This window comes from Camelus dromedarius, chromosome 15 (assembly GCF_036321535.1).
Source record: "Camelus dromedarius isolate mCamDro1 chromosome 15, mCamDro1.pat, whole genome shotgun sequence".
Taxonomy (NCBI): Eukaryota; Metazoa; Chordata; class Mammalia; order Artiodactyla; family Camelidae; genus Camelus; species Camelus dromedarius.
Genome location: NC_087450.1, coordinates 9,883,534 through 9,906,418, shown reverse-complemented (window position 1 = coordinate 9,906,418; position 22,885 = coordinate 9,883,534). Strand labels below are relative to the sequence as shown.

At 56.0% G+C, this 22,885-nt stretch overlaps 1 protein-coding gene across 4 annotated transcripts in view; it reads left to right on the top strand.

Moving 5' to 3' along the window:
• Positions 1–3,223: 3,223 nt before the first annotated feature.
• Positions 3,224–22,885, top strand: part of TET3 (tet methylcytosine dioxygenase 3) — a 97,678-nt gene continuing 78,016 nt past the window's right edge. Inside the window, exons 1-3 of one of the 4 annotated variants that reach the window (XM_064494365.1) lie at positions 3,224–3,354; positions 4,192–4,919; positions 18,651–18,707. In XM_064494365.1, the coding sequence (XP_064350435.1) occupies positions 4,617–4,919; positions 18,651–18,707 (360 nt within the window). In that variant the 5' untranslated portion in view covers positions 3,224–3,354; positions 4,192–4,616. Of the gene's footprint in view, positions 3,355–3,787; positions 4,920–18,220; positions 18,339–18,650; positions 18,708–22,885 lie in introns of those variants that run through there. The other 3 variants (XM_064494366.1, XM_031467303.2, XM_064494367.1) reach the window with 3 other exon arrangements.

The following is a 22,885-nucleotide window of genomic DNA, read 5'->3' as shown; positions in this document are numbered from 1 at the left end:
CTGAAGGATTTGTGCAGATAGGAAAGCAGGCAGGAATAAACTTTGGAAGCCTGTGGGTCGTTGATGTTACTGGGATATTTCATTCATCAGGTTGTAGTGACCTCGTTTCTTCAACCCGTATTGATCCTGTGCTAGGTCTAGGGTTACAAAGGTGAACAGACAGGGTCCTAGCCTTCCAAGGGCTCATAGTAACCGGGAGGGAAATGTGCAAACAATTAAATTACCGATAAGATAACTGTTCCTAGGGAGGTAGCAGCGTCAAACTTCTGCGGAGGGCGGGTGGGCGGGGCTCTGGAATCTGTCTGAGGAGCTAGAAAAAGGTTTCACGAAGAACTGGCATTTATGCTGAGACTTGCAGGAGGGGTGGGAATTTGGCAGGTAGAAGTGGGTAGCTGGGAAGGGGTTTCCCCAGGCAGAAGGCATGAGAAACAAGACTGCTCAGGTACAAGGTTGTGAGGGAGACTGACAGTGCGTCTCCGGCCTGGGCCTGGTTTCCCTCCTACCTCTCTCTCTGGAGGGTCCTTCTGTCTCCTTTGCTGCCCCTCATTAGCTGCTGCCCCTCACGAGCTGGTGTTCCCAGGGCTGTGTCCTGGTTGCCGTTTCTTCTCCCTCTCCATGTCCACGCCTGATGAGCAGCTCCACTCCCGAGGCCTCCAGATCTCCCGATGGGGCCCACGTGTGTTTCCAGCCCAAGCCTTGCCCCCTCAGCTCCACACTCAGCTCCACGCAGATGTCCCCAGGCATCTTTCCTCCTGTGTTCTGCCTTGGTAAATGGCAAACTAGCATCCACCTAGTTACCTAAGCCAGAAGATTTCGTGAAATGATCCTTTCATAGATAGCTGGTGAACTGGCACAGTGAATTGCTGGTGCCATTTACCAAGACAGAACACAGGAGGCTCCAATTCTGAGTCTACAATTTACTAGCTGAGTGACCTTGAGCAAATTATTTAATCTGTTTCCTCCTCTGTGAAATGGATTTAATGATAGTACCCACCTCACAAAGTTGTTCTACGGATTAAACAATAATTGTTACTTATTAAGCCCTATGTTATGTACTTTACTTGGATTTCTTCAGAGATGGTGAGTACCTTGTCCAAGGTCACTCTGCTGGCAAGTGGGAGAGCCAGGTCTGGAACCCACAGTTCCTTGACTCCTAAGCCACCTTCTTCATTGTCACACTATCTGGAGATTGTATATCAAATAGGGAAATGCCTACAACATAACGTTAAGTGAAAAGAGGACAGCAAATTGCCTAATCAGTGAGTACAGCCATGTTATTTAAAAAAGGGAACTAATCTACAAATAGAAAAGGCTAGAAGGAAATATGACAAATGGTTAAATGTAGTTGTATTTGGGTTATTTTTGACTTCTAATTTTCTATTTTCTATCTTGTCTTTAATATACATACTTTTTACTAAAATAAAATATTTAAAACATTAAACATTTATTACACTAAAAACATCTACAAGTCCACAAACTGTTCTCATGTTTGATTGAAAATTATACTCTACTGATATCTCTTCTCAGTTCTAGACTTACTTCCCTCAACAGAAATTCTTTCCTACTCTCAAAGGCCAGAGTAGGAAGTAGGTATTACAGCCATATGCACCACCCACCCCACAGCTGACAACCTGGCCATGAGAGCAGGCTGTCAAAATCAGGCCTGTGAGGAGGGAAGTTCCAGACAGAACCCGGCTTCTCCTACCGCCCAGGGCTTTCTGGACAGCGCTACTTGGCGATCAATTACTTTTTTTTCTTCTTCTTCTAAGTAACCAGCCGAATGCTCTTTTTCCAGTTCTGGCTGAGTTGTTAGCTTCAGCCTGGTGGCGACGCCTGCCAGGTACCTGGCTCCGTGAACACCGCCCAAACTGGTCAGGCCAGTCCGCCCCGTGGTTGTTTCTGCCAGGACTTGCCCGTGTGTGTGTGTGTGTGTGTGTGTGTGTGTCTGTGTGTGTGTGTCTGTGTGTGTGTGTGTGTGTGTGTGTCTGTGTGTGAGGGGTGTCTTAGAGACCCACCCTTCTCCCCAGCAACCCAGGTAGGTGGAAGGCAGCTTCGGGGACCAGCCTGGCAGTCAGGCTAGAATGGGTGGAGCTGAATTAATCTAACCTGGAATTTCAACTTGGCCTGCACAACAGGTGAGGGAAAAGAGCAGCAGAGAGAACAGGCAGTTTGGCAACTTGGAAGTATTCTTCTGCCTTGCCCCTTGCCCCCTGCCTGGAAAATAGCCCGGGGTGACTTTTCAAAGTGTCTGCGCCGGCTTGTAGGGCTCAGTTGCGCCAAGGCCTCCGAGGAGGCTGTCCGAGCCCCTCCTGCACGCTGTCCTCCACGGTTACTCTCCGCGACGCGCCCGTTCCCCCTCCTCTGGGAGGCAGGGCGGGGGTATCGGATTAGTCTTTGTTTTCGACACGAAAGAGCCGAGCGCGGCGCGGGGGAGGCTCGCGATGCCAGGGCCCCGGGGTCCGCCTGGGTAGGGCGTTCGGCCGTGACCCCCGCGAGGGTGCCTCCCAGCTGGCCCGCGGCCTCTGCTCGCGGGTATCCCCTCCCTGCCGGCCAGGCTGACTCGGTACGCAAACGCGCGATGTCCCCCATTGTCCTGCCTCGGAATGAGCGAGCCGCAGGAGGAGAGTGGGGTCAGCCGGGCCCCGAGCTCAGGGCTCCCGGGGGCGCCGGGGCGGTCCCAGACCGCTTGGCCCGTAGGGAGTGGCAGGAAGTGGGGACACCGAGGCTGGCTCCGCCGAGGGCCTAGGCTGGGAGGTCCGCGTGCCCCACCCCGCGCGGCCCGCCGCGCCCGCCGGGGCTGCAGAGCCGCCGGAGGTGGGGGGCGGCCAGCCGGAGGAGGGCGGCCGGTCCCGGGAGGACTGGCCGCGGGGGAGGGGAGGTACTGCAGGTGCAAAGGCGCGGCGGCCGGGCCGGGCCCTGCCCCCACCCGCTCGAGGGCCGCCCGCGCCGTCCCCTCCCCCTCCACGGAACTCCCCCCTCGCGTAGCCTGGAGCCCGGTGGAGGGGGCGGCGGCGGCGGGGCCGGCGGGGCTCGGCGGGGCCGCACGTGCGCGCCCTCCCGGGCGGGGGAGTCCCCGGGCGAGCACGTGCCGCGGCGCGCGGGGGGCGGGGAGTCCCGCGGACGCCTTCATTGCTGCTGCTGCTGCCGCCGCGGCCGCCGCTGCCTCTTCCTTCCTCCTGCGCCGTCCCCTCCTCGGCCCGGGCGGGGGGCTCCGTGCGCCGATCTCGGCCGGGCCAGGCGCTCCGGGAGGCGGGCGCCCCAGGCGGCGGCGGCGGCCGCGACGGTGGTGGCGGCGGCGGCGCGGGCCGGGAAACTTTGCCCCTTTGTGCGCTCCGCCCCGGAGGCGGCGGGCAGGTCGGTGCAGTCGGTGCCTTTCCGGCTCCGGAGTGGGGGAGGGGCGGCGGGGAGGCGCTGGGGGCCCGACCCGGGGGGAGGGGACGGCCTGGGGGCCGGCCGGGGGGGCCGCTACTTTGTTGCGGGGGACGGGGCTAGGGTGCTGCGGGTCACAGTGTAGCGGAGCCGGGCGGGGGCGGCGGGGCGGGGCGGGGCGGGGGCTGCGGAGCCGCTGGAGCCGAGCGGCCGAGGCCCCAGAACAAAGGAGCCCGAGCGGTGGCGCGCGCGCGGCCCGGCCCGAGCCCGAGCGCGCCCCCCTCCCCGCGCCCCCTCGGCGGAGCCGGCGGCCCTCCCGGGTCTGGCCGGCGGGCGCGGGGCGCGGCGGGGCGGCCGACGCGGGCTTCCCCGGGCGCGCCCCTCTCCAGGCCGCTCCCGTGCCGGGGGCGCCCGGGCAGCCCCGCCGAGTGAAGCTCTCGGCAAACTTTATTTTGAAAGCTGTGCTCCCTTGGGGAGGGCCTAGCGACCTCCAGCGAGGAGTGTGTGGGAATTTTGGCGAAACTGTCCCAAGCCCGTGGGGTTGGGGCAAAGGACAACTTTATTAGAAATCTCACCTTGACCACCCCCCCGCCTTAAATTCGTTGCCCAGGTTTCCTTAGCACCCCATCGCTCCCTCGGCCTGCTTTCCAAGACAGGGAGCTGGTGCTGGTGCGCCCTGCCAGAGGTTCTGGGCAGAAGTTCATGTGAGCAAGCCCCATCTCTTCCCCCATCTTCTCTTTTCCCAGAAGCAGGAAGAGGTAACATGTGAAAGTTGTCCCCGAGCCCCGAGTGATGCGCTTCCCTTTTCTGTCTCTCTTTCAGGCAGCGCTGCCTTCTCCATCATCCTGACCCGGCAGAAGAAATACTGGAGGAGAAACTCCTCACCCTGCCCTGCCCCCCCCCAACACCCACCTGCTCACCTCATGCCTGGGTCCAGGGTGGGTGAGGGTGAAGAATCCACCCAGCCAAGATGATCCCTTCTCTGGGGACTGCTGCTGGTGTCCTCCCCCAGATCCTGGGCCCCAGCAGGTGGGAGAGTGGCCCTCAGCTGAGTCCTGTCAGACTGCTGCAGAGGAGGTGAAAAGGCGTTGAGAAGTGGTGCCCATCCCAGAGCCTGGAGCTACTTGCCTTCACCCTTGTAGACTTTTGACTGCTTTAGGAGAGAAGGACCCGTTGGTGGCCTTTGCAGACAGGAAGCTGGACTACAGCTCAGCCCCGGCACCTATGCCCCCACCTCTGGCAGCGTCATGAGTCAGTTTCAGGTGCCCCTGGCAGTCCAGCCGGACCTGCCAGGCCTTTATGACTTCCCTCAGGGCCAGGTGATGGTGGGGGGCTTCCAGGGGCCTGGGCTTCCAATGGCCGGGAGTGAACCTCAACTCCGAGGTAGTGGAGATGCACGGAAGAAACGAAAACGGTGTGGTACTTGTGAGCCCTGCCGGCGGCTGGAGAACTGTGGGGCTTGCACCAGCTGTACCAACCGCCGCACACACCAAATCTGCAAACTGCGCAAGTGTGAGGTGCTGAAGAAAAAAGTGGGGCTTCTCAAGGAGGTAAGCTGGCTCTTGCTTGGCTGCACTTTCCCGTCCTTGAGAGTGCTGTGGGCACAGGGGTCTTGCTAAAGACAGTAAAGCACATTCTCCCGTTCTGGTCGTACTGGTCCAGTTTTTAGTGGGGCCGTGAATAGGCATATAACTGTCCTTGGAAGCTGGTGTGGGCACCTTTGTTGGGCTGACAGTGTAAGAGTAACTGTCACAGAGGGCTCTGAGCTAGCACTCTCATTTCTGATGTCTCTGTGTGCTGTGGGACAGTGATATCTAGCTTTATCTCTAGAAGTTTCTTGTCCTACTTGAAGCCTCAGATGTACTTCAGGGTCACACCAGCGCTTGGGTAACGTGGGGAGTGATGGTGTCAGGTAAGAGTTGGAGGCTGATGGATTTGGGAAGAAAAATGTGGAGCGACACCGTGTCTTTATGCTGCCCTAGTGTAGTGGGATGTTTCTTTTCGTAAACCTTCTTTGGGTACCATTATTTTGGGCTGGTACCTGAAAATGTTTGGGAATTTTGGGGGGGGGAATCTAATGAGAAACCCATGATGTGGGTTCTCCTACAAGACAGTACTTCTTGAGGTCAGGGACTATTTATCTGTATTCTCAGGACCTGGCCTAGATCCTTGGTGTGTAGTAAGCCTTTGGATACTAACTGAATGAATAAATGATGTGCTTTAGAGATACTGTCAACTCCAGAAGGAGTACTCCCTTTATTTGGAGTAGGGAGGTAAAGGGAGGGAAGGACGAGTTGGAATGAGAGCAGACGGGGAAGTGGAGAGGCAGTGACCCCGCGCTGGCCATCTTTCCTTTCCGTTCTGGTGGTGGGCTGCCGGCATGAGGTTGGTGGCAGCCGCAGCAGCGGAGAGTTGGCAGAAGTAGGGACGAGCGTAGCTGAACAGCTTGGGAGGAGCAGTGTAGCGGCGGAGGTCGCTCCAGGCAGCCAAACTGGCGCTGGACAGAGACGGAGGCCTGCGCTGTCCGTGGGGCTCCCGGGAGCTGCCACTGATTTGTACAAGGGCTCAGACAACTCAGGTCCCTTCTCAGAGCCTGTCTTCTCCCTAGGGAGATGGAAAGGTTGTGCTTGATGGCCTTTGAAGCCCTTTCCAGCTGGGCTGGGAGTCGCTGTGCTTCTGAGCGCTGGGGCACCTGTGGCTTCGATGGGCTGGCGGCTTGCGCTCGGGATTTCTCTGACCGCTGAGTGCAGAGCTGTGCCGCGAGCTTGGTGGGGCTGAGGTCCCTTGGCTGGAAAGATCCAAATGTTTCAGGGAGAGAAGTGGGTGTTGCTGGAATGTTTCTGCCCCTTCTCGCCTTCTCTTGCCCTTTCCCCGTGGAAGCTGCATCGTGGCTCAGGGATGGTGGACGAGTGTGCCTTGTTTCCCTGGTCTCAGGTGAAAGCAGACATCTGGGTCACATCTAGAGCTTCCCACCTCAGCCCAGAGACAGTGTCCAGCCCCTTTATGTGGCTGGTATTTCTGGGGAGTTGACATCCTGCTGGCCTGGTGCCCTGTGGGTCATTTCTGAAAGGGGGATGGGATCGGGGTAGGCTTCCCTCCTGGGCATGAGATCTGGTGTTTCGGTGTAAGGAGGACCTGGCCAGTCTACTTTGTAAAGCTTGGTTCCTTGGCTTGCTTCTTTCCAGGGCTCACCTCCTCCCCTTTTCTCTCATTCTGTTCCTCCCATAATCAAACCCCAGGGTACAGCGGGGATGAGCTTTTCTGGGCTGGGTGTTCCAGAACCTGTGGCCCTTGTGAGCCGTGTTTAAGCGCCTCTCACGGCAACAACGAGGCATACCTGAGTAAAAGGGGCTGGGACTGAAGCCAAGGTCCTGTCAGCCTTGTGTGTAAGCTGCTGGCTCGGGCTGCCGGTGGTCACGGCTAAGAGACCGGAGTGCTGGGTTGGCTGCAGCTTAGAGATGACCTCTCTGAGAGGTGTCTGTGTCCCCGTGGAACTTGCCATGGCCAGCTGCCCCCCAGCTCCCCAGGGTCAGGGAGAATGCAGCTCCTGGCCTGTAGTCTCCAAGGACGGGGCTTCACATGCAGGTCTGTGGCCTAATGCTACCCCAGGACAGAGTCCTCTCAGTTTCTTAAGAAACAATGGAAGGGAGACAATGGAGTGAGCTTTTTTTTTTTTTAAAGCTAACTTTCTTTAACTTAAAGAGCAGTACTTTGTTTTAATATAGGTCCTTTCTACTTACTAATCTTTCAAAATTACTCTCTTTTTATGAAATGAAGTTGTTGGTAGAAGGATTTACTTTTTAAAAAAGTGTTTACTTGGCAAAGTACAAAATATTAACTAGTTTCTGTCTTCACAATTTTTTTTTTTAATTGGTCTGTGAAGACCGAAAGCGTGCGAACCGCTGTGAGGCTACCCTGCCCTGACGAATGTATTCTTGGCAGAGCTGACAGGCCGGAGAGGCCGTGCCTGAGTGAGGGAGCCCGGAGAACCAGCCCCGCGTTTACAGCCCCCAGGGGACTGCCGAGACCTTCGCCACTAGGTCTGAGCAGCCGTGTAGTTGAGGGGACATGTCCAAGGATTTGGGAGGTCAGGAAAGGAGACACTTTCCTCAGAAACAGAACTTTAGAATTTTGCCCTGACGCTTCATGTGGGACAAGGCAAAGCATCATCCTAGGAGCCTCTTGGGAATCAGACCGTCTCCTTGCATCCCTGCTTCCCGGCGTCTCCTCTTCTGGACACCCTTTCGTCACCTCCATCCTGTCTCCACCTCCCTTGGTTTCCTTTGGGGCTTCCTCTGAGCTGTGCACCTCCAGCTGCTTTGTGTCATCCTGTAAGCTGGGGGGCATCATCTTGCCTTCCTTGTCTTCCTTCCCTGCTCCTCACTTTTTTCCCCAGTGCGGGTGGTGGTGGTGCTGCAGTCCCCCTACTCAGAAAAGCTCAGTGTTTGAAGACTCGAGGCAGCCCTCTGGGATGGTCCCGTCCATCACAGAGGCAGGTGACTGCTTCTCTGGGCCCTAAGGTGAGGTAACACACCTGAAGGGGCTCATTCCTGTCTCAAGGTCTTCATTCCTAGTTCCAGGAAGGATTTAGATCCTAGGCTGATATTGGAGGCTGTTTGACTTCCACATTCTTTTCACCTGAGTGGTGGCTTGAAGCACAACATGGCAGCTGCTTAGAAAAGTAGGATTTGGTGGGTGTGGAGATACAGTAGGCCTCCGACCCCAGAGCAAGCTCTGTGCATCAGTTTTCTCTTACATCAAATGGAGTAACCCTTCTTTGTGAGGATTAATTGAGATAAAATATGCATAATGTCTGGTACCTAGTAGGTAATTGGTGCATGGTGACAGAGCACTCTTAGAACATCTAGAAAAGAATTAATCTTTATGCATAAAAATTGTGTATGTTAGTCTCTGAGCTGTAATTGTAAGAATGCAGTACAAATTAAATGTTTAATTCAAGACATCCTCTGCTTGCTCTTGGAACTGAGGGAGGGAGGAGTTTGCCAGCCTCTTTGTTGGGGGAGGAGGCTGGATACCCAGGAGCAAGGAGCTGTGGCCCAGGGTCTGACTGAGAAGTTGCTCGTGGGTGACGGTAGTAAACATCTGATAAAGAGGGTGGGAGAAAAACCCTTTGTGGAAGAAAAAATACTCCATGGAAAAATGCATGCATAGATTGGAAGCGTGACTGAGAGCATCGTGGGTGAAAAATGGAGAGAGAACTGTGCATGTTGTGAGAAGCACGCCTAGCCCTCAGCCAGGTGGGTTTAGTGGCTGAAGCAAAGCTCTGTGCCAGTTCTGAGACAAGATACCTTGGATTGAGGCTGTCTCAGCAGTATCAGAACACCTGACAGTTCTTGCCTCGCGTGCTGGTAGTTCTGTCTTCCTGAAGATGGAGGCTGTGAGGAGGGAAGCCGAGTTCCCACTAGCAAAGGGAGAACTGATTGGTAGAGTAGAAGTGAAGAGACACTTTAGAGAAAGGGGCCCCATCTCAGCATTTGTGAATCTGGAGAGAAGCCTAGGCAAGGGGAGGTGTTTACCATAGACTGTAGAAAATTGTTTTTTTAGATGCAAACAGTTTTTAATACCCTGGCTGCAGACTTTAGAGTTTAGGGAAGTTAGCTGGAGGGATAGGATTGCTTTTAAAAAAGGAAATGCTGACTTAACAGTCCTAAATGGTGCCCTAAGGAGGAAGGTGATGGGACTGGGGACGATCTGAACCATCTGCGTGGCTGCTTGGGCTGCTGTCTAGTGAGTGCAGATGGTACAGACCAGGCTTTTTTACATGGAGAGGGGGTGCCATTCAGGCGTAGTCTAACCCTTTAAGAGGAGCATCAGAGAGTCTGGTGGCCAGAATGTGCTGAGGCTCGTGGAAAATGCTCAAGACAATAAAAGCCTTTCATATATTCCCAGCAAGAACAAGAGGGAAGGGGTAGCCTTACAACTTCAGGAGCAGAACTAGTGACAGAGAAAAAGCAGCCCCTGGGTCCCTGTTGTGTCAGGGAGTGTAAACTGGGGAAAGACCATGGCATGTGTGGTTAGCAAGGGAAGAGCCAGCTGCCCGACCTGCATCTGAGTCATTCACTCCCTACCGAGCACCTCCAGATACAGTCACGGAATGACATCTTTATGGAATCATGATTGAAAGAAGGCCAGAAGACAGGCAGAAAGTTCAATTTTTCTAGGAGATGTTGAAAATTATAAACGACATGTCAGTTTTTGACAGTGCTAGAGCAGATTGTTAAAAGGTGGTTTGTGAGACTTAGAAAGGCAAGTGGTGAGCTTCGGCGGTCCCCGTGGTTCTTTGCAAAGTAGCCCGGTCAGACTAATGGATCTGGATTTCTGCAAATAAATGATGGTATCTCCTGCCAACTGCTTGGACAGATCAGAGGGCCCGTTTCTTACTTAAAGTCATCCTGCAGAGAGGGCACAGGTATAACTGCCTTGTTCAAACTTTTTATCAACTGTGTGGATCCGAGATTCCACATTGGGATCCCCTGGGTCCTGTCCCCAGGGATTCTGATTAGCTTGGGCTGGGGTGGACCCAGTTGGGCTGGGTCTTTCCAGGTGCATCTAATGTGTAGTTAGAGTGGAACTCCTCTGACACAGATGAGAGCTGAGAGGATGGGCACCCACCTGGACTCTTTACTGCAAATTGCTCACCTGAGTCTTAGGGCACCGGAATGGTTCATAACCATTCTTCCACCTTGCTCATCAGTGGACCAGCATTGGCATCCTCTGGGAGCTTGTCAAACAGGCAGAATCTCAGGCCTTCTCTCAGAGTTACTGAATCAGAATGTGTACTTTAACCAGATTCCCAGGTGATTTGTATGTCCATGAGGGTTTGAGGAGCTGGTCTGTGACACTTCTGTGGCTGGAGAAGGGGACAGAAATAAGCCTTGATGAACATAGGTAAAGAACGCCAGTCCCTGGTTTTCAGCCGATTCTCAAGGGTAAGGAGGATGACCCAACACTTTCTTTGTTCTGTAGGCCAGGGAGACAGGAACAGCTTAAGATTCACCCCACGTTTAGTCTTGTTCTTCTGGAGTCCATTTCCTTCTAGTCTAGTGAGTTACAGTAAGTAGCCTTTAAGAACGTGTGTGTGTGTGTGTGTGTGTGTGTGTGTGTTCTGAGAACAGTCAGGAAAGGGCTCCCAGAAGATGTGTGCTGTTTTGCAGCCTAACTTGGAGCCCCCTGAGGGAGTAGTAGCTGGTGGTGGTTGTGAAGAGGAGGAGCACATGCCTGGAACCCGGGGACTCAGGGAAGGGCCTGGGGGCTTAAGAGCTGGACTTGTGTGTCCTCTTCATAAGATGTGGGCAGGAGCAGGGCAGGTCAGCGGGCGGGTGGGGGTGGTGGTGGTAAGTGGTGATGCGGCTGTTACGCTGAATGACAGATCGAGGGGTTAAGGAGATTGGAGCAGTCTGGAGCCAAGGACCTTAACTGAACTCAGTGGGATTTAATCAGGGTAAATCTGAAGTCCTGTACTTGTTTTAAACACAGAAAAGAAATGTACGGTTAAGGAACCCTGGCTTCCTAGCAGATGGGAAAAGCTGAGATTCTAGAAGGGTTGTGAACAGCCTGTCTCTAGGAGCTCTGTCAGAGTGGCCACATGCCCGACAACAGAAAAAGATGGGCCATTCAGCTTGGAAATGAGGAAAAGAACATGGGCTAAGAGGAGTCCTCCGTGGACGAGGGAGTCAGTTCCTTCGTGTAGGGAGTGGGCAGAAATTCTCTGGAGAGTAGAAGTTATAAGCAGGTAGACTGAATCCATGTTTGAAAAAAGAGTTGTCTGGCATTTATAACTGTTCCAAGACTGAAGAGCCAGCCCTGTGCCAGCATGGGTCCGAGGAGAGGCTGGATGTTCTGGCTGGGATGTTGCCAGAACGTCCTGTCGGGTGGAGGCTCCTGCACTCAGTGGTCTCTTGCTAAAGCTACGGGAGGTGAAACACCAGGCCTACCTCGTATTCCTTTGTTGACTACATTGCAGAAGAAACATTACTTTTAGGTCATAAAAGTTTCTGGTCAAGTTCTAGACCTAGTCTCAGACCTGGGTTGGAACAGAGTCTGTGAACTTTCTGAAAATTTCAGCCAAATGTGTGAATGTGCAGGGGATGTGTTTACTCATGGGAGAGAGTCCCTGGTTTTCAGCCGATTCTCAAGAGTTATTCATGACTTCTCACATTTAAGAAGCATGCTCTACCTGAGTTGTCCAGTGTGGTAGCCATTAGCCAAGTGTGGCTACTAAAATTCAAATCAATTAAAACTGAATAAAATTAAATTTGGTAATGCAGTCACCCTGGCCGCCTTTCAGGTGGCTCGTGTGTTGGACAGCACAGAGTGTTTTCATCGCTGGGGTAGTTCTGTGGGACATGGAGTTCCCCTGCGTGGTCCCTGAAGCCTGTTTCTGAGTCGGGGAAATAGCTGCCCGAGTTGGCTATGCTTGGAAGGATGTTTTTGGGTTAGGGCCCCTGTTCCCACTCCCAGGTAAGTGGTCAGGGGTATGGGAGGGAGCAGTACTTTCCTGGGTTCTAACCCATGGCAAAGCTCATTGCTTCTCCTTGAAGGCACGGGGCCATGTGTTAATTATATGCTGTGGGGAAAACAGTAGGAGTGAAGTGTGGGTCCCCATCCAAGGTCTCTCTCTCAGGCTCCCTGGGGGAAAGTGGCTTCTCCCGCCCACACTCTTGCCCAGCAGCCCTGGTGAACCTTGCCCACATTTACTTCTGGCCCCAAACTTGCTTCTGCACCGACCCCAGCGTTAGCAGTCAGCCCTCACCCCTCTGCCTTGGGCCTCTCCTTCTGGAGAAGGCCGTGTGGTGACTGGGTGAGCTGAAGGACCACATGAGGGGTCTCAGGAGTCGTCACGAATTCTCCCTCCCCTCCGCATCACGTCTTTCCGGCTCCCTTGTGGATCAGGGGCAGGGTGCAGAGGAAGAGAGGAGGTGTTGGAAAGGAAAGGGACCTCTTCATCTTCTTGAGCCCTGCTGCATCCCAGCTGGGGGGCCCTTTAGGGTTGCTGTGGCCTTCTGCCTGGGTGTCTCTGTGCGTGGCCCAGGCTCCTGGCCCACCAGCAGCAGACACACCCCTCTGTGGCCTCGTCTCCTGTCACTTGCGTCGGGAAGCTGATAACCTGAGGTTTTATTAGTCATTGGGGGAGGGAAAAAAGAAAGCTAGCAGCCCAGTGTGAGGGAACTGGCCAGCCTTTTGGTGACCACAGGCCTGGGGGCTGCTTCCTTGCCTCAGGTCACACAGGCTCTGTTGTTGCACTGCTGGCTCTGACCTGTACAAGTTCCAGCTCCGTTGTGGCCCCCCCGCCCACCCAGCCAGGGAGCTTTTAGAGGACAGTGCATCTCCCACTACTGGTAGAGCAGCAGTTCTGTTTGTTTATTTTTAAACAGAGACACTGGGGATTGAACCCGGGACCTTGTGCACGCTGAGCAAGTGCTCTACCCCTCCACCAGAGCGGCAGTTTTAGACTCTGAATGGAAGGGGAGTTGCACTGGGTAGAGTCACCTGGGGACATTTGCCAGACTGCATGTGCCCCGTCGTGCCGCACCCTATCGTTACTGCGGGAGGAAGCCTCCAGGCGGGGTGCGGAGTTGCTGGGTCAAAAGCAGGTAGACTGGACTAGAGTCTGTTCCTTTCTGAGCTTTTCTTATGAGAGGGACGTTGGGTGGCTCTCCCTGCTCTTATTTTGTTGTGCCTTACTTTTTATTGATTGCTCTGCCCTGTAAGGGTGAGCGCTGGGTGCCCCACTTCTTTCCTTGGTGCTGGGAGTGGTCCTGGTGCCCTGGAAGAGACAGATGGCATCCTTTCTCTGGGAGGCTGGGTCCTGTCGGGACTGTTGATGCTGCAGGCTGGGGTCGGGGCGTCGGGAGCCAGCGTGAGAAGAGCTGTGAGGAGGAGGAGAGGCACCTTCTGGGAATGTTTCCCCAGCCCCAGGATCTCCAGCGTCCCCTGTGCTGGGGGAGGGCAGCGCCTCTCCCTGGCGTCACTTCAGTTTCCGGAGGCCGACGTCATCTGCTTTGACTGGTAGACCTGCAAGTTGCCTTCCCGGCTCTCTTAGCAAATCACGCCTGGGACTGGCTGCGTCCGAGGCGCGGCGCTGAGCCTGAGCCGCCGGTAAAGGGGAGGCAGCGTTTGCTCTGTCCTTAACAAGCTCGCAGTCTGGGGAAGGAGACGAGCATGGAAACAAATAATTACAGTACAGTCTGGTAGGGCTATAAGGGAGGGATGCCGTAGGGCAGAGACGGGCCTTAGTCACTGTTGGGCCCAGAGAGCCCATCGTGGAAGGAAAGGGACATGTTTTGAGAGTTTCAGCATAGTGATATGTGCAGGATGGGGGGGCACTTCCAGGAGGAGGGAGGCACCTGCCCTGAACCTGAGGTGTGTAGAGATGCCGCTCGGATGCTTGCGGCTGGTGGCAGGGGTGTGGAAGGACGCAGACAGGCCACAGGGCGCCACCTGAGGGTGTCCATGGATCCTCAAGGTGGAAGGTAAGATGTTTTGTGTTAATTACTCTGGGAAGTCTTCCCCTGGGGCTGTCCCCCAGTTTTTAAATCATGCAGCTTTCTTGTCCCACCTTCTCAATGACCTGTTAAGGCTCTGCGTTATTTACTTGGGTCTTGGAACATTTGGTGCTCCAAGGCTGTTGAATTTGGGGTGAGGAGAACCTAATGCGGTTCATCTGATATAAGACTGTCTTACAAGCAGTTAGGAGGGCAGGTGGGGCGTGGGCAGAGCCGCCGCCGGTCAGCCTGAGGGGCCTGAGTGCCTTCTGTTTGTTGATGTGGGAGCGTGCGGGGAGTTGCTGGCTGGCTGGCTCTGTTTTCCCTCTGACATCACTGGTGCCTGGGCTCAGTCTGGCTCTGCTGCATCTCCACGGAGGAGCACCCTTTCTGTTGCTGCTGTTCCTCCTCCTCGGCTTTCTCCTCCCTGCCATTGCCGTTGATACAGACTTCCGCTGCCAAAGCTAATTGTGAGGCCTGATCAGTGAATGAAGGCAAAGGCAGTTCCCATGACAACCGCAAAGAGTTTCAAATATAGGGGATGATGTGTGTGTGATGGGCTGCAATTACTTGGGTGGAAATTGATGCGTGGACACCGGTGACTTCAAACATAGGCTCTGAAGGTGGAGGGGGTGTTAGGTTTCTTTGGCAGGATCCTTTGTGCGATGGAGAGGGAAGGGAAGGTCACAGGCTTCCCCCACGGTCGATTCCAAGTGCCTTCAGCGTGTGGAATGCTGAGCAAAACCCCGCAGGGGCTTTGAAGAGGCACAGCTCTAGCCATTCTGGTTGGAGAGGCAGGACACACAGGAAGACAAATAGCAGCACTAAGCATCAAATGAGAAACCTTAGGAGTGCTGTCAGCTGGCAGAGGACTAGGGTAACCCGAGAAGGCTTCCTGGAGGAAGTAGGGCTTGACCTGAACTTTGAAGTAAAGCCCTGGGGAGTGACCTCTTTCAGGACACAGCCATGGCGAGGGAGGAGAAGTCGTCCGTCTGCCCCCTGCCAACTCTAGAAGAGGTAGGTTGATGAGAAAATCATTGAGCTACACAGGGCAGCAGCGACTGTACTGCTGTGAGTGAGGGGTGGTGAGAGCCCTGCGCAGTCTCCTCCTTTCTCCATCTGTAGAATGGGCAGGGGAAGTTCCTCTCTCATTGGTTTGTTTTGAGGGTTAAATAAGATAAAGTACATCATGCTCCAGTTACAGGGCTTGACATCAGGTTGCTGCTTGTTTGATGCTCCTGTGAATCCCCTTGAATCTATGTCTGGATGTGTCCCCATTTCCTAGTCTTTATATATCTGTGTGGGTTCCAGCCTGTGGGATCTGTGTTTCTGAGGTTCTCTGTGTTGGGGTATTTTGTGGGTTCTGGGAGTGAGTCAGTCCAGTCACTTCTCCCCAATGGGGAGGGCAGTAGCCCTGTCCCTCCTACTGGGAGTGCAGTGGCGTCTAGGAGTCATGATGGAAGGTGGGCAGGGACCCTCAGGCCCCATGTAGAGGGGCCCCGAGTACCTCTGGGTCGGTCACTGTGAAGCCTCTAATGTAGAAAGAGGGGCAGATAGAGACAGGAGGGAGTCAGGTGTGGGGTGTGGAGAGTGTCCCTGCTGGAGACAGAGTGGCCCCATCGTGCACCTCTGTGACTGCCTGGAGCTCTGCTATTCCAGGTGCCTCTGAAAAGGGCAGGAGGTCAGGGTGGGATAGAGACGGGAGCAGGTGGACTGACTTGGGGACCGTGGGCTCTGCTAGGGGTGTCCATAGGCTGCCAGGGGGTGGGCGGGGACCTGAGGTTGGAGTGGGGCTGAGTTAGCACTGGGGCAGGGGGTTGGTTCAAGCAGAGTGTCCGGGTGGCTTCTGCAGGCTCGTGAGGAAGATGTGTGCTGTCCGAACAAGGTTGGGCCTCAGCGACAGTTCAGTTGTGGCAGGTCATGTCCTCCCAGGAGAGCAAGGGTCTCTCCTATCCTTGGGGACCTTAGAGAGAAGGCCAACCAGGAGAGTGGCCTCTGCATCTCAGTGCCCGGCCCCCTGCCTCTCCTCCCTCCTTGTGCAGAAACTCAGCTCAGCACATTCCAGCTCTGCACAGAACCTAGTGAGCGGGGAAGACGGGGCCCCTGGCCACGTGGGGAAGACGGCCGTGTAAATAAATAACTGCGCTTGGTTGCGACTGCTCGAGACGAGGTCCTGGGAGGGGTGAGCGGTGCTCCTGGGCTAGATGAGCTGGGGAGGCAGCAGAGGGAGGCTAAGCCTGGCAGCATAGCAGCTTCCCAGCTGGGGAGAGGCAGGAGAACCTAGGCAAGGAGCAGCATCACCAAGTTTCTGAGGCATGAAAATACTACCTTCCTCAGACGCATAGCTTTTAAAGGGAAGTGGTCTGGTTCGAGTGACCCCGTCCCCCTGTGCATTTCCCTGGGGTTGGCAGGGAGAGGGGGTTAGAGAACAGGAATGAGAAGGGCCTGGATTAGAATTCTGGCTCACCACTCACCAGCTGGGTGCTGACGGGCAAGTAACTTGACATCCCTAAGCCCGTTTACCCATAAGAGACAAGATTCTCCGTGGAGTAAGTCGGGCGAGATGCTCCCGCAGCATGGTTGGCACGGGGCCTGGTACGCAGCAGGGGCTTGATAAACTGTGGCAGCCGCAGCAGCAACAATGTTGATCGCTGCCGTCCAAGCAGTGCTGCCCCTGCCCAGCAGCAGGCTGTGTGCAGTAGGTGGGTGGGGGACCAGGGTAAAGGAGGGACTGCACTTGGCCTGGCCAAGGGAAGAGCTGAGGGGTGCAGAAGCCCACACACAGCGCAGGACGCTGCTCCTTGCCCTGCCTTGTCACCTGCTTTCGTCCCTGCCCTGGGGAGGAGCCCAGTAGGGCTACCCTTTGCCCCAGGGGTGAGGCAGGTATGGGCCTTGGTTCCTCCTGCAGTCTCCTCACCAGAGGCCAGCTTTGCTGTCTCTCCTCAGGCAACCCATCCATCCTGAGTACCCTCTTGGAGCCTCAGGGAGGGGGCAGCACGTGGGCAGGAGCTGGTAGCAGAGCGCATCCTGACTAGTCCCGTAAGTCATTTCTCTCTGACCTCAGGTTCTTCTTCTGGGACTGAGAGGTAGCACACAGTGGGCTCTCTCAGAAAGTAAGAGGGGTGGCTAGCAGCACCTACAGTGTGGCCGGCTGTGTGCATTTTTTTCAGAGTCTTCACAGCTGTGTTTAAGGTAGCTGCTGTGTGTAGTTCTGTTTTCCAGGTGAGCCAAGTAGGCTAAGAGAGGTAAGGTGCCACCGCGAGGTCCTGCAGCTGGGTGGTGTAGCCGGGAGCTGGGCCAGATCGTGAGTACCAGGGTCCACGGAAGTCCCCCTCTGGGACAGCAGGAGCTCTAGGGTGTTCGGCTACAGGGAGTCGATGGGGTGAAGTGGGCTGTGCCCCGGGATGCCCGGGAATTACAGGGTTTTCCTCCCAGTTCTGTTCTTTCTCCTTCAGTCTCCTGGGTATTGCAGCTTTCAAAGCTCAGAGCCTGGGAACTGGAGACTAGAGCTCTTGCGGTCTGGGCCCCCTCCCCTCCTCAGCCTTTACAGGGGGTGGGAAGCCCTGAGGTCTAGGGGCACCACCTCCTCAGCCTTTCTAAAAGAGGAGGAAACACTGAGAGTGGTAGTGGTGGGGAGGCACCAGGGATGAGTGATCCTAGGATAGAGTGTGGGTGTTCGAGTGCGAGGGAGGGCAGGGCTGACTTGGTAGGCTTTGAGCCCCAGGCAGTGCGGGATTCAAGAAGAAGCCTGTTGGAGGGAGGGAGGAGAAGGACTGCATAATGGTGAAGAGTCTGGTCTTCAGAGCCGGGCGGACCAGCTTGGAGTCCCAGCGCTGCTTTCTAGCTGTGTCACCTTGGGTAAATTACTTCACTTATCTTTCCTTGTTTCCTCATCCGCAGAACGGGGTAAAGGGTCATACTGCCAAGGCGTTTTCTTCCTCGGAAGATTGCAGGGCTGTTGCTGTTATCACAGCGCCTGGCACTGACCTAGCTGCTGCGAGAAGCTCGGTGTCCAAGGGTTAGAGAGCGGCCTGGGGAGGGGGGGGGGTGCCGCCCGCGTCCGCTCGACCCCCGGCGCAGTCCGCCCTCTTTGACCCTGGGGATGCCTCTGGGTGTTACCTTCGGGTACCCGACTCTGGAGGAGACGGGGGTGCCCCGGGATCCCCGGCCTGCCGGGGAGCGGCGGCGGGCCTGGGCCGCGGCCAGCACGGCTCCACGGCACCCTCGCGGCGCCCCCGCCTCCCGGCTGGGCAGGTCCGGCCCCCGGCGGCCCTGCCCCCGCTCTGCCGGCCTCGGGGATTGGCTGGCGAGCGCGCCGCCCCCTCCACACCAGCCTCGCCGGCGGCGGGGAGGGGAGCCAAGCCGGCAGCTGGCCGCCGCCGCCTCTGCAGTGCCTCCCTCCGTGCGCTCCGGCGGGGATAATGGGAGGCCCGCCGGCCGATGCACCAGAGGAGGCCGGCCGAGGTAGAGCGGGCAGGGCGGGGAGGGACGAGGCCAGACCGGACGCAGGAGGAGGGGCAGAGCCCTCCTGGATCTCTGGAGGGTGGAAAAAGAAGAAATGAAAACAAAAACACTCTGGAAGGCGAATGAGCCATCCACCGCTCGTCTGGGTGGCAGCTGGAGGCAGGAAGATGGTCCCAGCTATCCTTTCTTTGGGAGGCCCCCTGCCTCCCGTTCTGCCCCTTCCCCTGCGGTGGTGCTGGCGGTGCAGCAGAGGGACTTTGCTGCTTTCCTGGTGTCAGCCTGGCTCATCAGTCTCTCCGGCTTCTTTTGCAGGTGGAAATAAAGACTGGTGAAGGAGCCGGGCCGTGGGGACAAGGGGCTGCTGTCAAGGTACCGTGTGTGTGTGTGTGTGTGTGTGTGTGTGTGTGTGTATGTGTGTGTTAAGGGTGAAGTGTTTGACTGGATTGGATAAAAATAAAGGGTCTCCTCTAGTGATCCCTTAATCTCCCACTGTGTGTGTAGCAGCCGCTGAGGGGGAGGGGCGGCGGGGGTGTGGGCGGCCAATGAATCCTCAGGCCTGTGTGGGTTTTGTTTGGACTCTTTCTGCTTCCTCAGCTGGATGGTTTGGGTGCAGTTGGGATTGGGTTTGTTGAACTGTGTGTTTTTTTTTTTTTTAAGACACATAACCCACTCCCCACCCTTGCCTCTGGAAATCTCTCGAGAATGTCCCTGGCACTGTTGGTTTGCATCCAATCTGCAGAAATCCCGTGGGGGGGGGGGGAGGGGGAAGGGGAATTGCGCTCCTGAGTCTGAAGCTGATAGGGTGTCATTAGTCATGCTGCTGTCACCATGGAGATGGCTGGAGAGGAGAGGAGGTGGTGGGGGTGAGGATATTTTGGGTAGGGTGGGGGCTGATGCAACATCATGACTGGGAATCCTGCAGGCGGTCGGCTGCTGTTACTCTGTACAGCTTGGTGTCTGGGGGACTGGGAAGGGAATGTTACCAGGTGCGTGGGAAGTGGAGAAGAGGGCACTGAGCTGCTCCATGTGGCTGTCTGAGGGCCAGGGCTGGGATGTTTGGGGCAGGGCAGAGTGCTGGAGTATAAGCCATTACTTGGAAACACCGATGTTCCTCCCAGGTTGGCAAGGACCAGGATCAGTAGGTTTCCTTGGGTTTTGCCCTGTTTTCGGGCTGGGGACCCACCGTGAGTTTGGGATTACTCAGCAGTATCCTCTGCTGGCCCAGGGTGGAGAAGACAGCAAGAGGCAGCTCCGTGTGGCCGCCTTTCAGGTCAGAAGCAGAGAGGCTGGGGAAGGAGTGGGCACAGGTGGGCAGGGCAGGGCTGCGTGGGACTCGTCTTCACGGGGAGGGAGCCCATCCCTGCCCCTGCCCAGCTCTCCTTTTCCCTTCAGCCCCTGGAGCCTGTGAGGAGCTGGGGGGATCTGGTTGCTTGGGTAGCAGGTAGGCGAGCTGCTCGTGTCCCCAGATGCTCTTAGACTTTCCTCTGTGGAAGTCCTCTGGCTTCCTGGGAAAACTGTGGGAAGCGCCCTGGAGGTGCTGAAGTGTCACGCTCGCTGCCTGGGTGGGGACACTGGCAGGGAGGGACTCTGCTTCCCCATGTGGGGTAGGGGCTCCTAGGTGAGGCTGCCAGGTGGATCAGGAGCCAGGGTGGGTCCCTGGCCTCCTCCCAAGGAACTTAAGGCCAGGAAGTGCTTGTGGGAGGGCAAGAATTTTGCTTCTGGGGGAAGGAGAGTAGTCAGGTGGCGCTGGCTCCCCTGGAGAACTGGGCAAGCCTCAGTGAGGCTGGGAGTTAGTGGGCGACCCCCTGGGACGGGACTGTGGGAGGCCCCTGAGGCAGGCTGAGGGTGGTTGATGCTGGTGATGCTGTGGGTGAGGAGGAGAGAGCTGTGAGCTCACTCCACGCCCTTTCTTCGGAGCAGAACCCCCAGGTTCCGCCTCCACTTCCTCCTCTGGCCTCCCACTGCTGGCGAGGGAGCTGTAGCCACCTGTGCGCTGCTGAGGGCTGTGCGCACGGAGCGCGCGGGGTGCGCCCGTTCTGCCGCACCCTGGGGACAGCGGGTCAGGGGGTGAGGACAGATGGGCTCAGGGAGTGGGCGGCTCCCTCCCCCCTCTGCGTCTCTGGCCTTGTCAGCCAGAGCTTCCCTCTCTGCTGGGAGGAATGACTGCTGGTAGGTTTGTTTACTCCGGAAAGCACCCCCTCCTGCCTAGCAATGGCTTCTCTTCAGCTCTTTCCAAGTGTGTTCTCCGTTCCTTCCTGCCTGTATTCTGCTGGCCCTGTCGTCCTGCTGGAAGCTCCCCGCCCAGCACCTCCACCCTTAGCGTCGTGGGCATGAGGCAGGGCTGCTTGAAAAACCAGAGGACGCCCTTCAAACACGCCTTCCTCCTTCCCGCTTCTCAGAGTGGGGCCTGTGCTGGCTGTGCTTTTAAAGCTCTGAGGTTGTGTCTCTGCTTGTTGTTATTGTTGGGTTGTCTGTCAGAAAATCATAGCTTCCTCTTGGCTCAGCTTGGGCACTGCCAGCAAGCAGTCGGATCTGAGTCCCCTGTTCTGGTTGCCACCTTTCTCCGCACATAGTTTTCTTAGGTGGCCACTTGGGTATGGTGGCCCACGTACCCCGGGTGAAGCAGTTTTGCCAAGTCCCCTTCCATCAGGAGGTTGTGGTGAAGGCAGATGAGGCCAGGAGTCTGGGACACAGGACAAGGGGGTCTCCCAGTCTGTGTTCCTGCGGGATGAGCACAGGATTGCAGGATGGGTAAGCCCCCTGGGTGAACGGTATCCAGCAGCCAGTGGAGACGTGCTCATTACTGTGTGCTGAGTCCTGCCGGGCTTTCAAGAATATCTATAATGTCAAGTGTGCGTAGTGCCTAGCCCGGGCATGGAGTTGAGCTTGGTGGACACAAGGTGTCATTCGGCTGTCTAGTGTGTTACATGTGTACCCATGATACCCCAAGGAACATGCCATACCACACACTGTCACCACCACCTCCGTCTTGGCAGCCTGGACAGGAGTGCGTGCCCAGTGCTGAGGGCACCAGGCTGCCCTGCTCTTGGGCTCCCACGCTCTGCCCCATGGGAACCCTCCGCTGGCTGAGGATGTCTGGAAACTATTTTGGAACTGTGCCCAGGATCTACGCCTTCTGCCTCTCCTTTGGACCACTGCAGAAATGCTCCTTGGTCAAGGATCTGTGGTCCTCAACTTTCCACACACCGCGGGTCACTCCGCTCGTTCTTTACCCCTCTCTAGCCCTTTGTGAGGGTCTAGCAGGAACTCTTTTCTCTCTAAGGTACATTTACAAGCAGTAGTGAACTTGGGGAGCTATGGAAGCAGGTGAGCATGCCAAGCTAGAATGGGAGAGAAACCAACCCAGAGGATTGCAGAGTTGAATTTGAGGATGGAGAAAGACGGCTTCCCAATGCATAATAAGGGCTGGAGTTACAGTCCCAGAGCTCAACTCTACCTTGTTGGTGACCCAGGCATTTCTGAGTGTCATGGGAGAGGGAGAGGACTTTGCAAGGCAGACAGACAGGTGAGTGGGAGGGAGAGCACTCCTGCCTACCGTGGTGCAGGGCCCTGGAGCCACCTGCAGGGGTCACTGTGATGGCTCCTTAGCCCCCTTGCTGGGTTGGCTGAGGAGGGGCCTGGGTGCCGGGCTCACTCCAGCTGTAGATGGATGTTTCTGCTAGAACTGGTCTTTGTGGTCTTGCCACGTCCCCTCTCATGCCCCTGAGGCTGCAGCAAACAGTTTGGCTGCCTAGGAGTGGGGGCAGGGAGTGTGGGGCGGGGCTTTGGCTGGGCTCAGCTTTTGGGTCTTCCCCTCACTGACCTCTGAGCCTCCTTCCTTCTGGCATCTGGAAGTCAGCTGAGGACTCCCCCTTGTTACCAGCATGTAAGGGGCAGACCAAGCCCCTCGCTCCCAGCTGGCCCTGCCTCTCTACATCTGCTTTCATGAGGAGGAGATAGCTTCCTTGTGGGTTGGTTTAGGAAGCCTTTGGGCAAACGGGCACAGGGATGGCTGAGACAGTTAGAATCTATAGATTGTCATGCTGTCTAGAACTATGACCCTGTCCGCATTCACTTTATCTCCCCTTCTTCCTCCCTGTGTCTTTCCCCGTTTACTGAGTGTTTGCCATGTTCTGGGTACCGTACGAGGTCCTGAGAGATAAGAGAAATCATTATTATTTGATATTCACAGTATCACTGGAAGTAAGAGACACGGACTGAATTTCCTAAAACCGTGACTCTGAGTGGGAGAACCAGCACTGGCAATCTTTTTTTTTTTTTTTTTTTTTACTTTAAATACAGTGAATGCTTTTGATCTGTGTGTTTGGGATTGTGAACTTGCACGCGGCAGACCAGCCCCTCGCTCCCAGCTGGCCCTGCCGCTTTACGTCTGCTTTCATCATGGGCTCAGTGGACCTCAAGGGACTTTGAAGGAAGAATCAACATGCCAACCTTGTTTGTAATAAGTTAGCCTTTCTGGGATCTGGCAGTGACAGATCAGGGTAGTGGGGTCAGAAATGGACTCACTGGGATGATAGCTTAGTTTT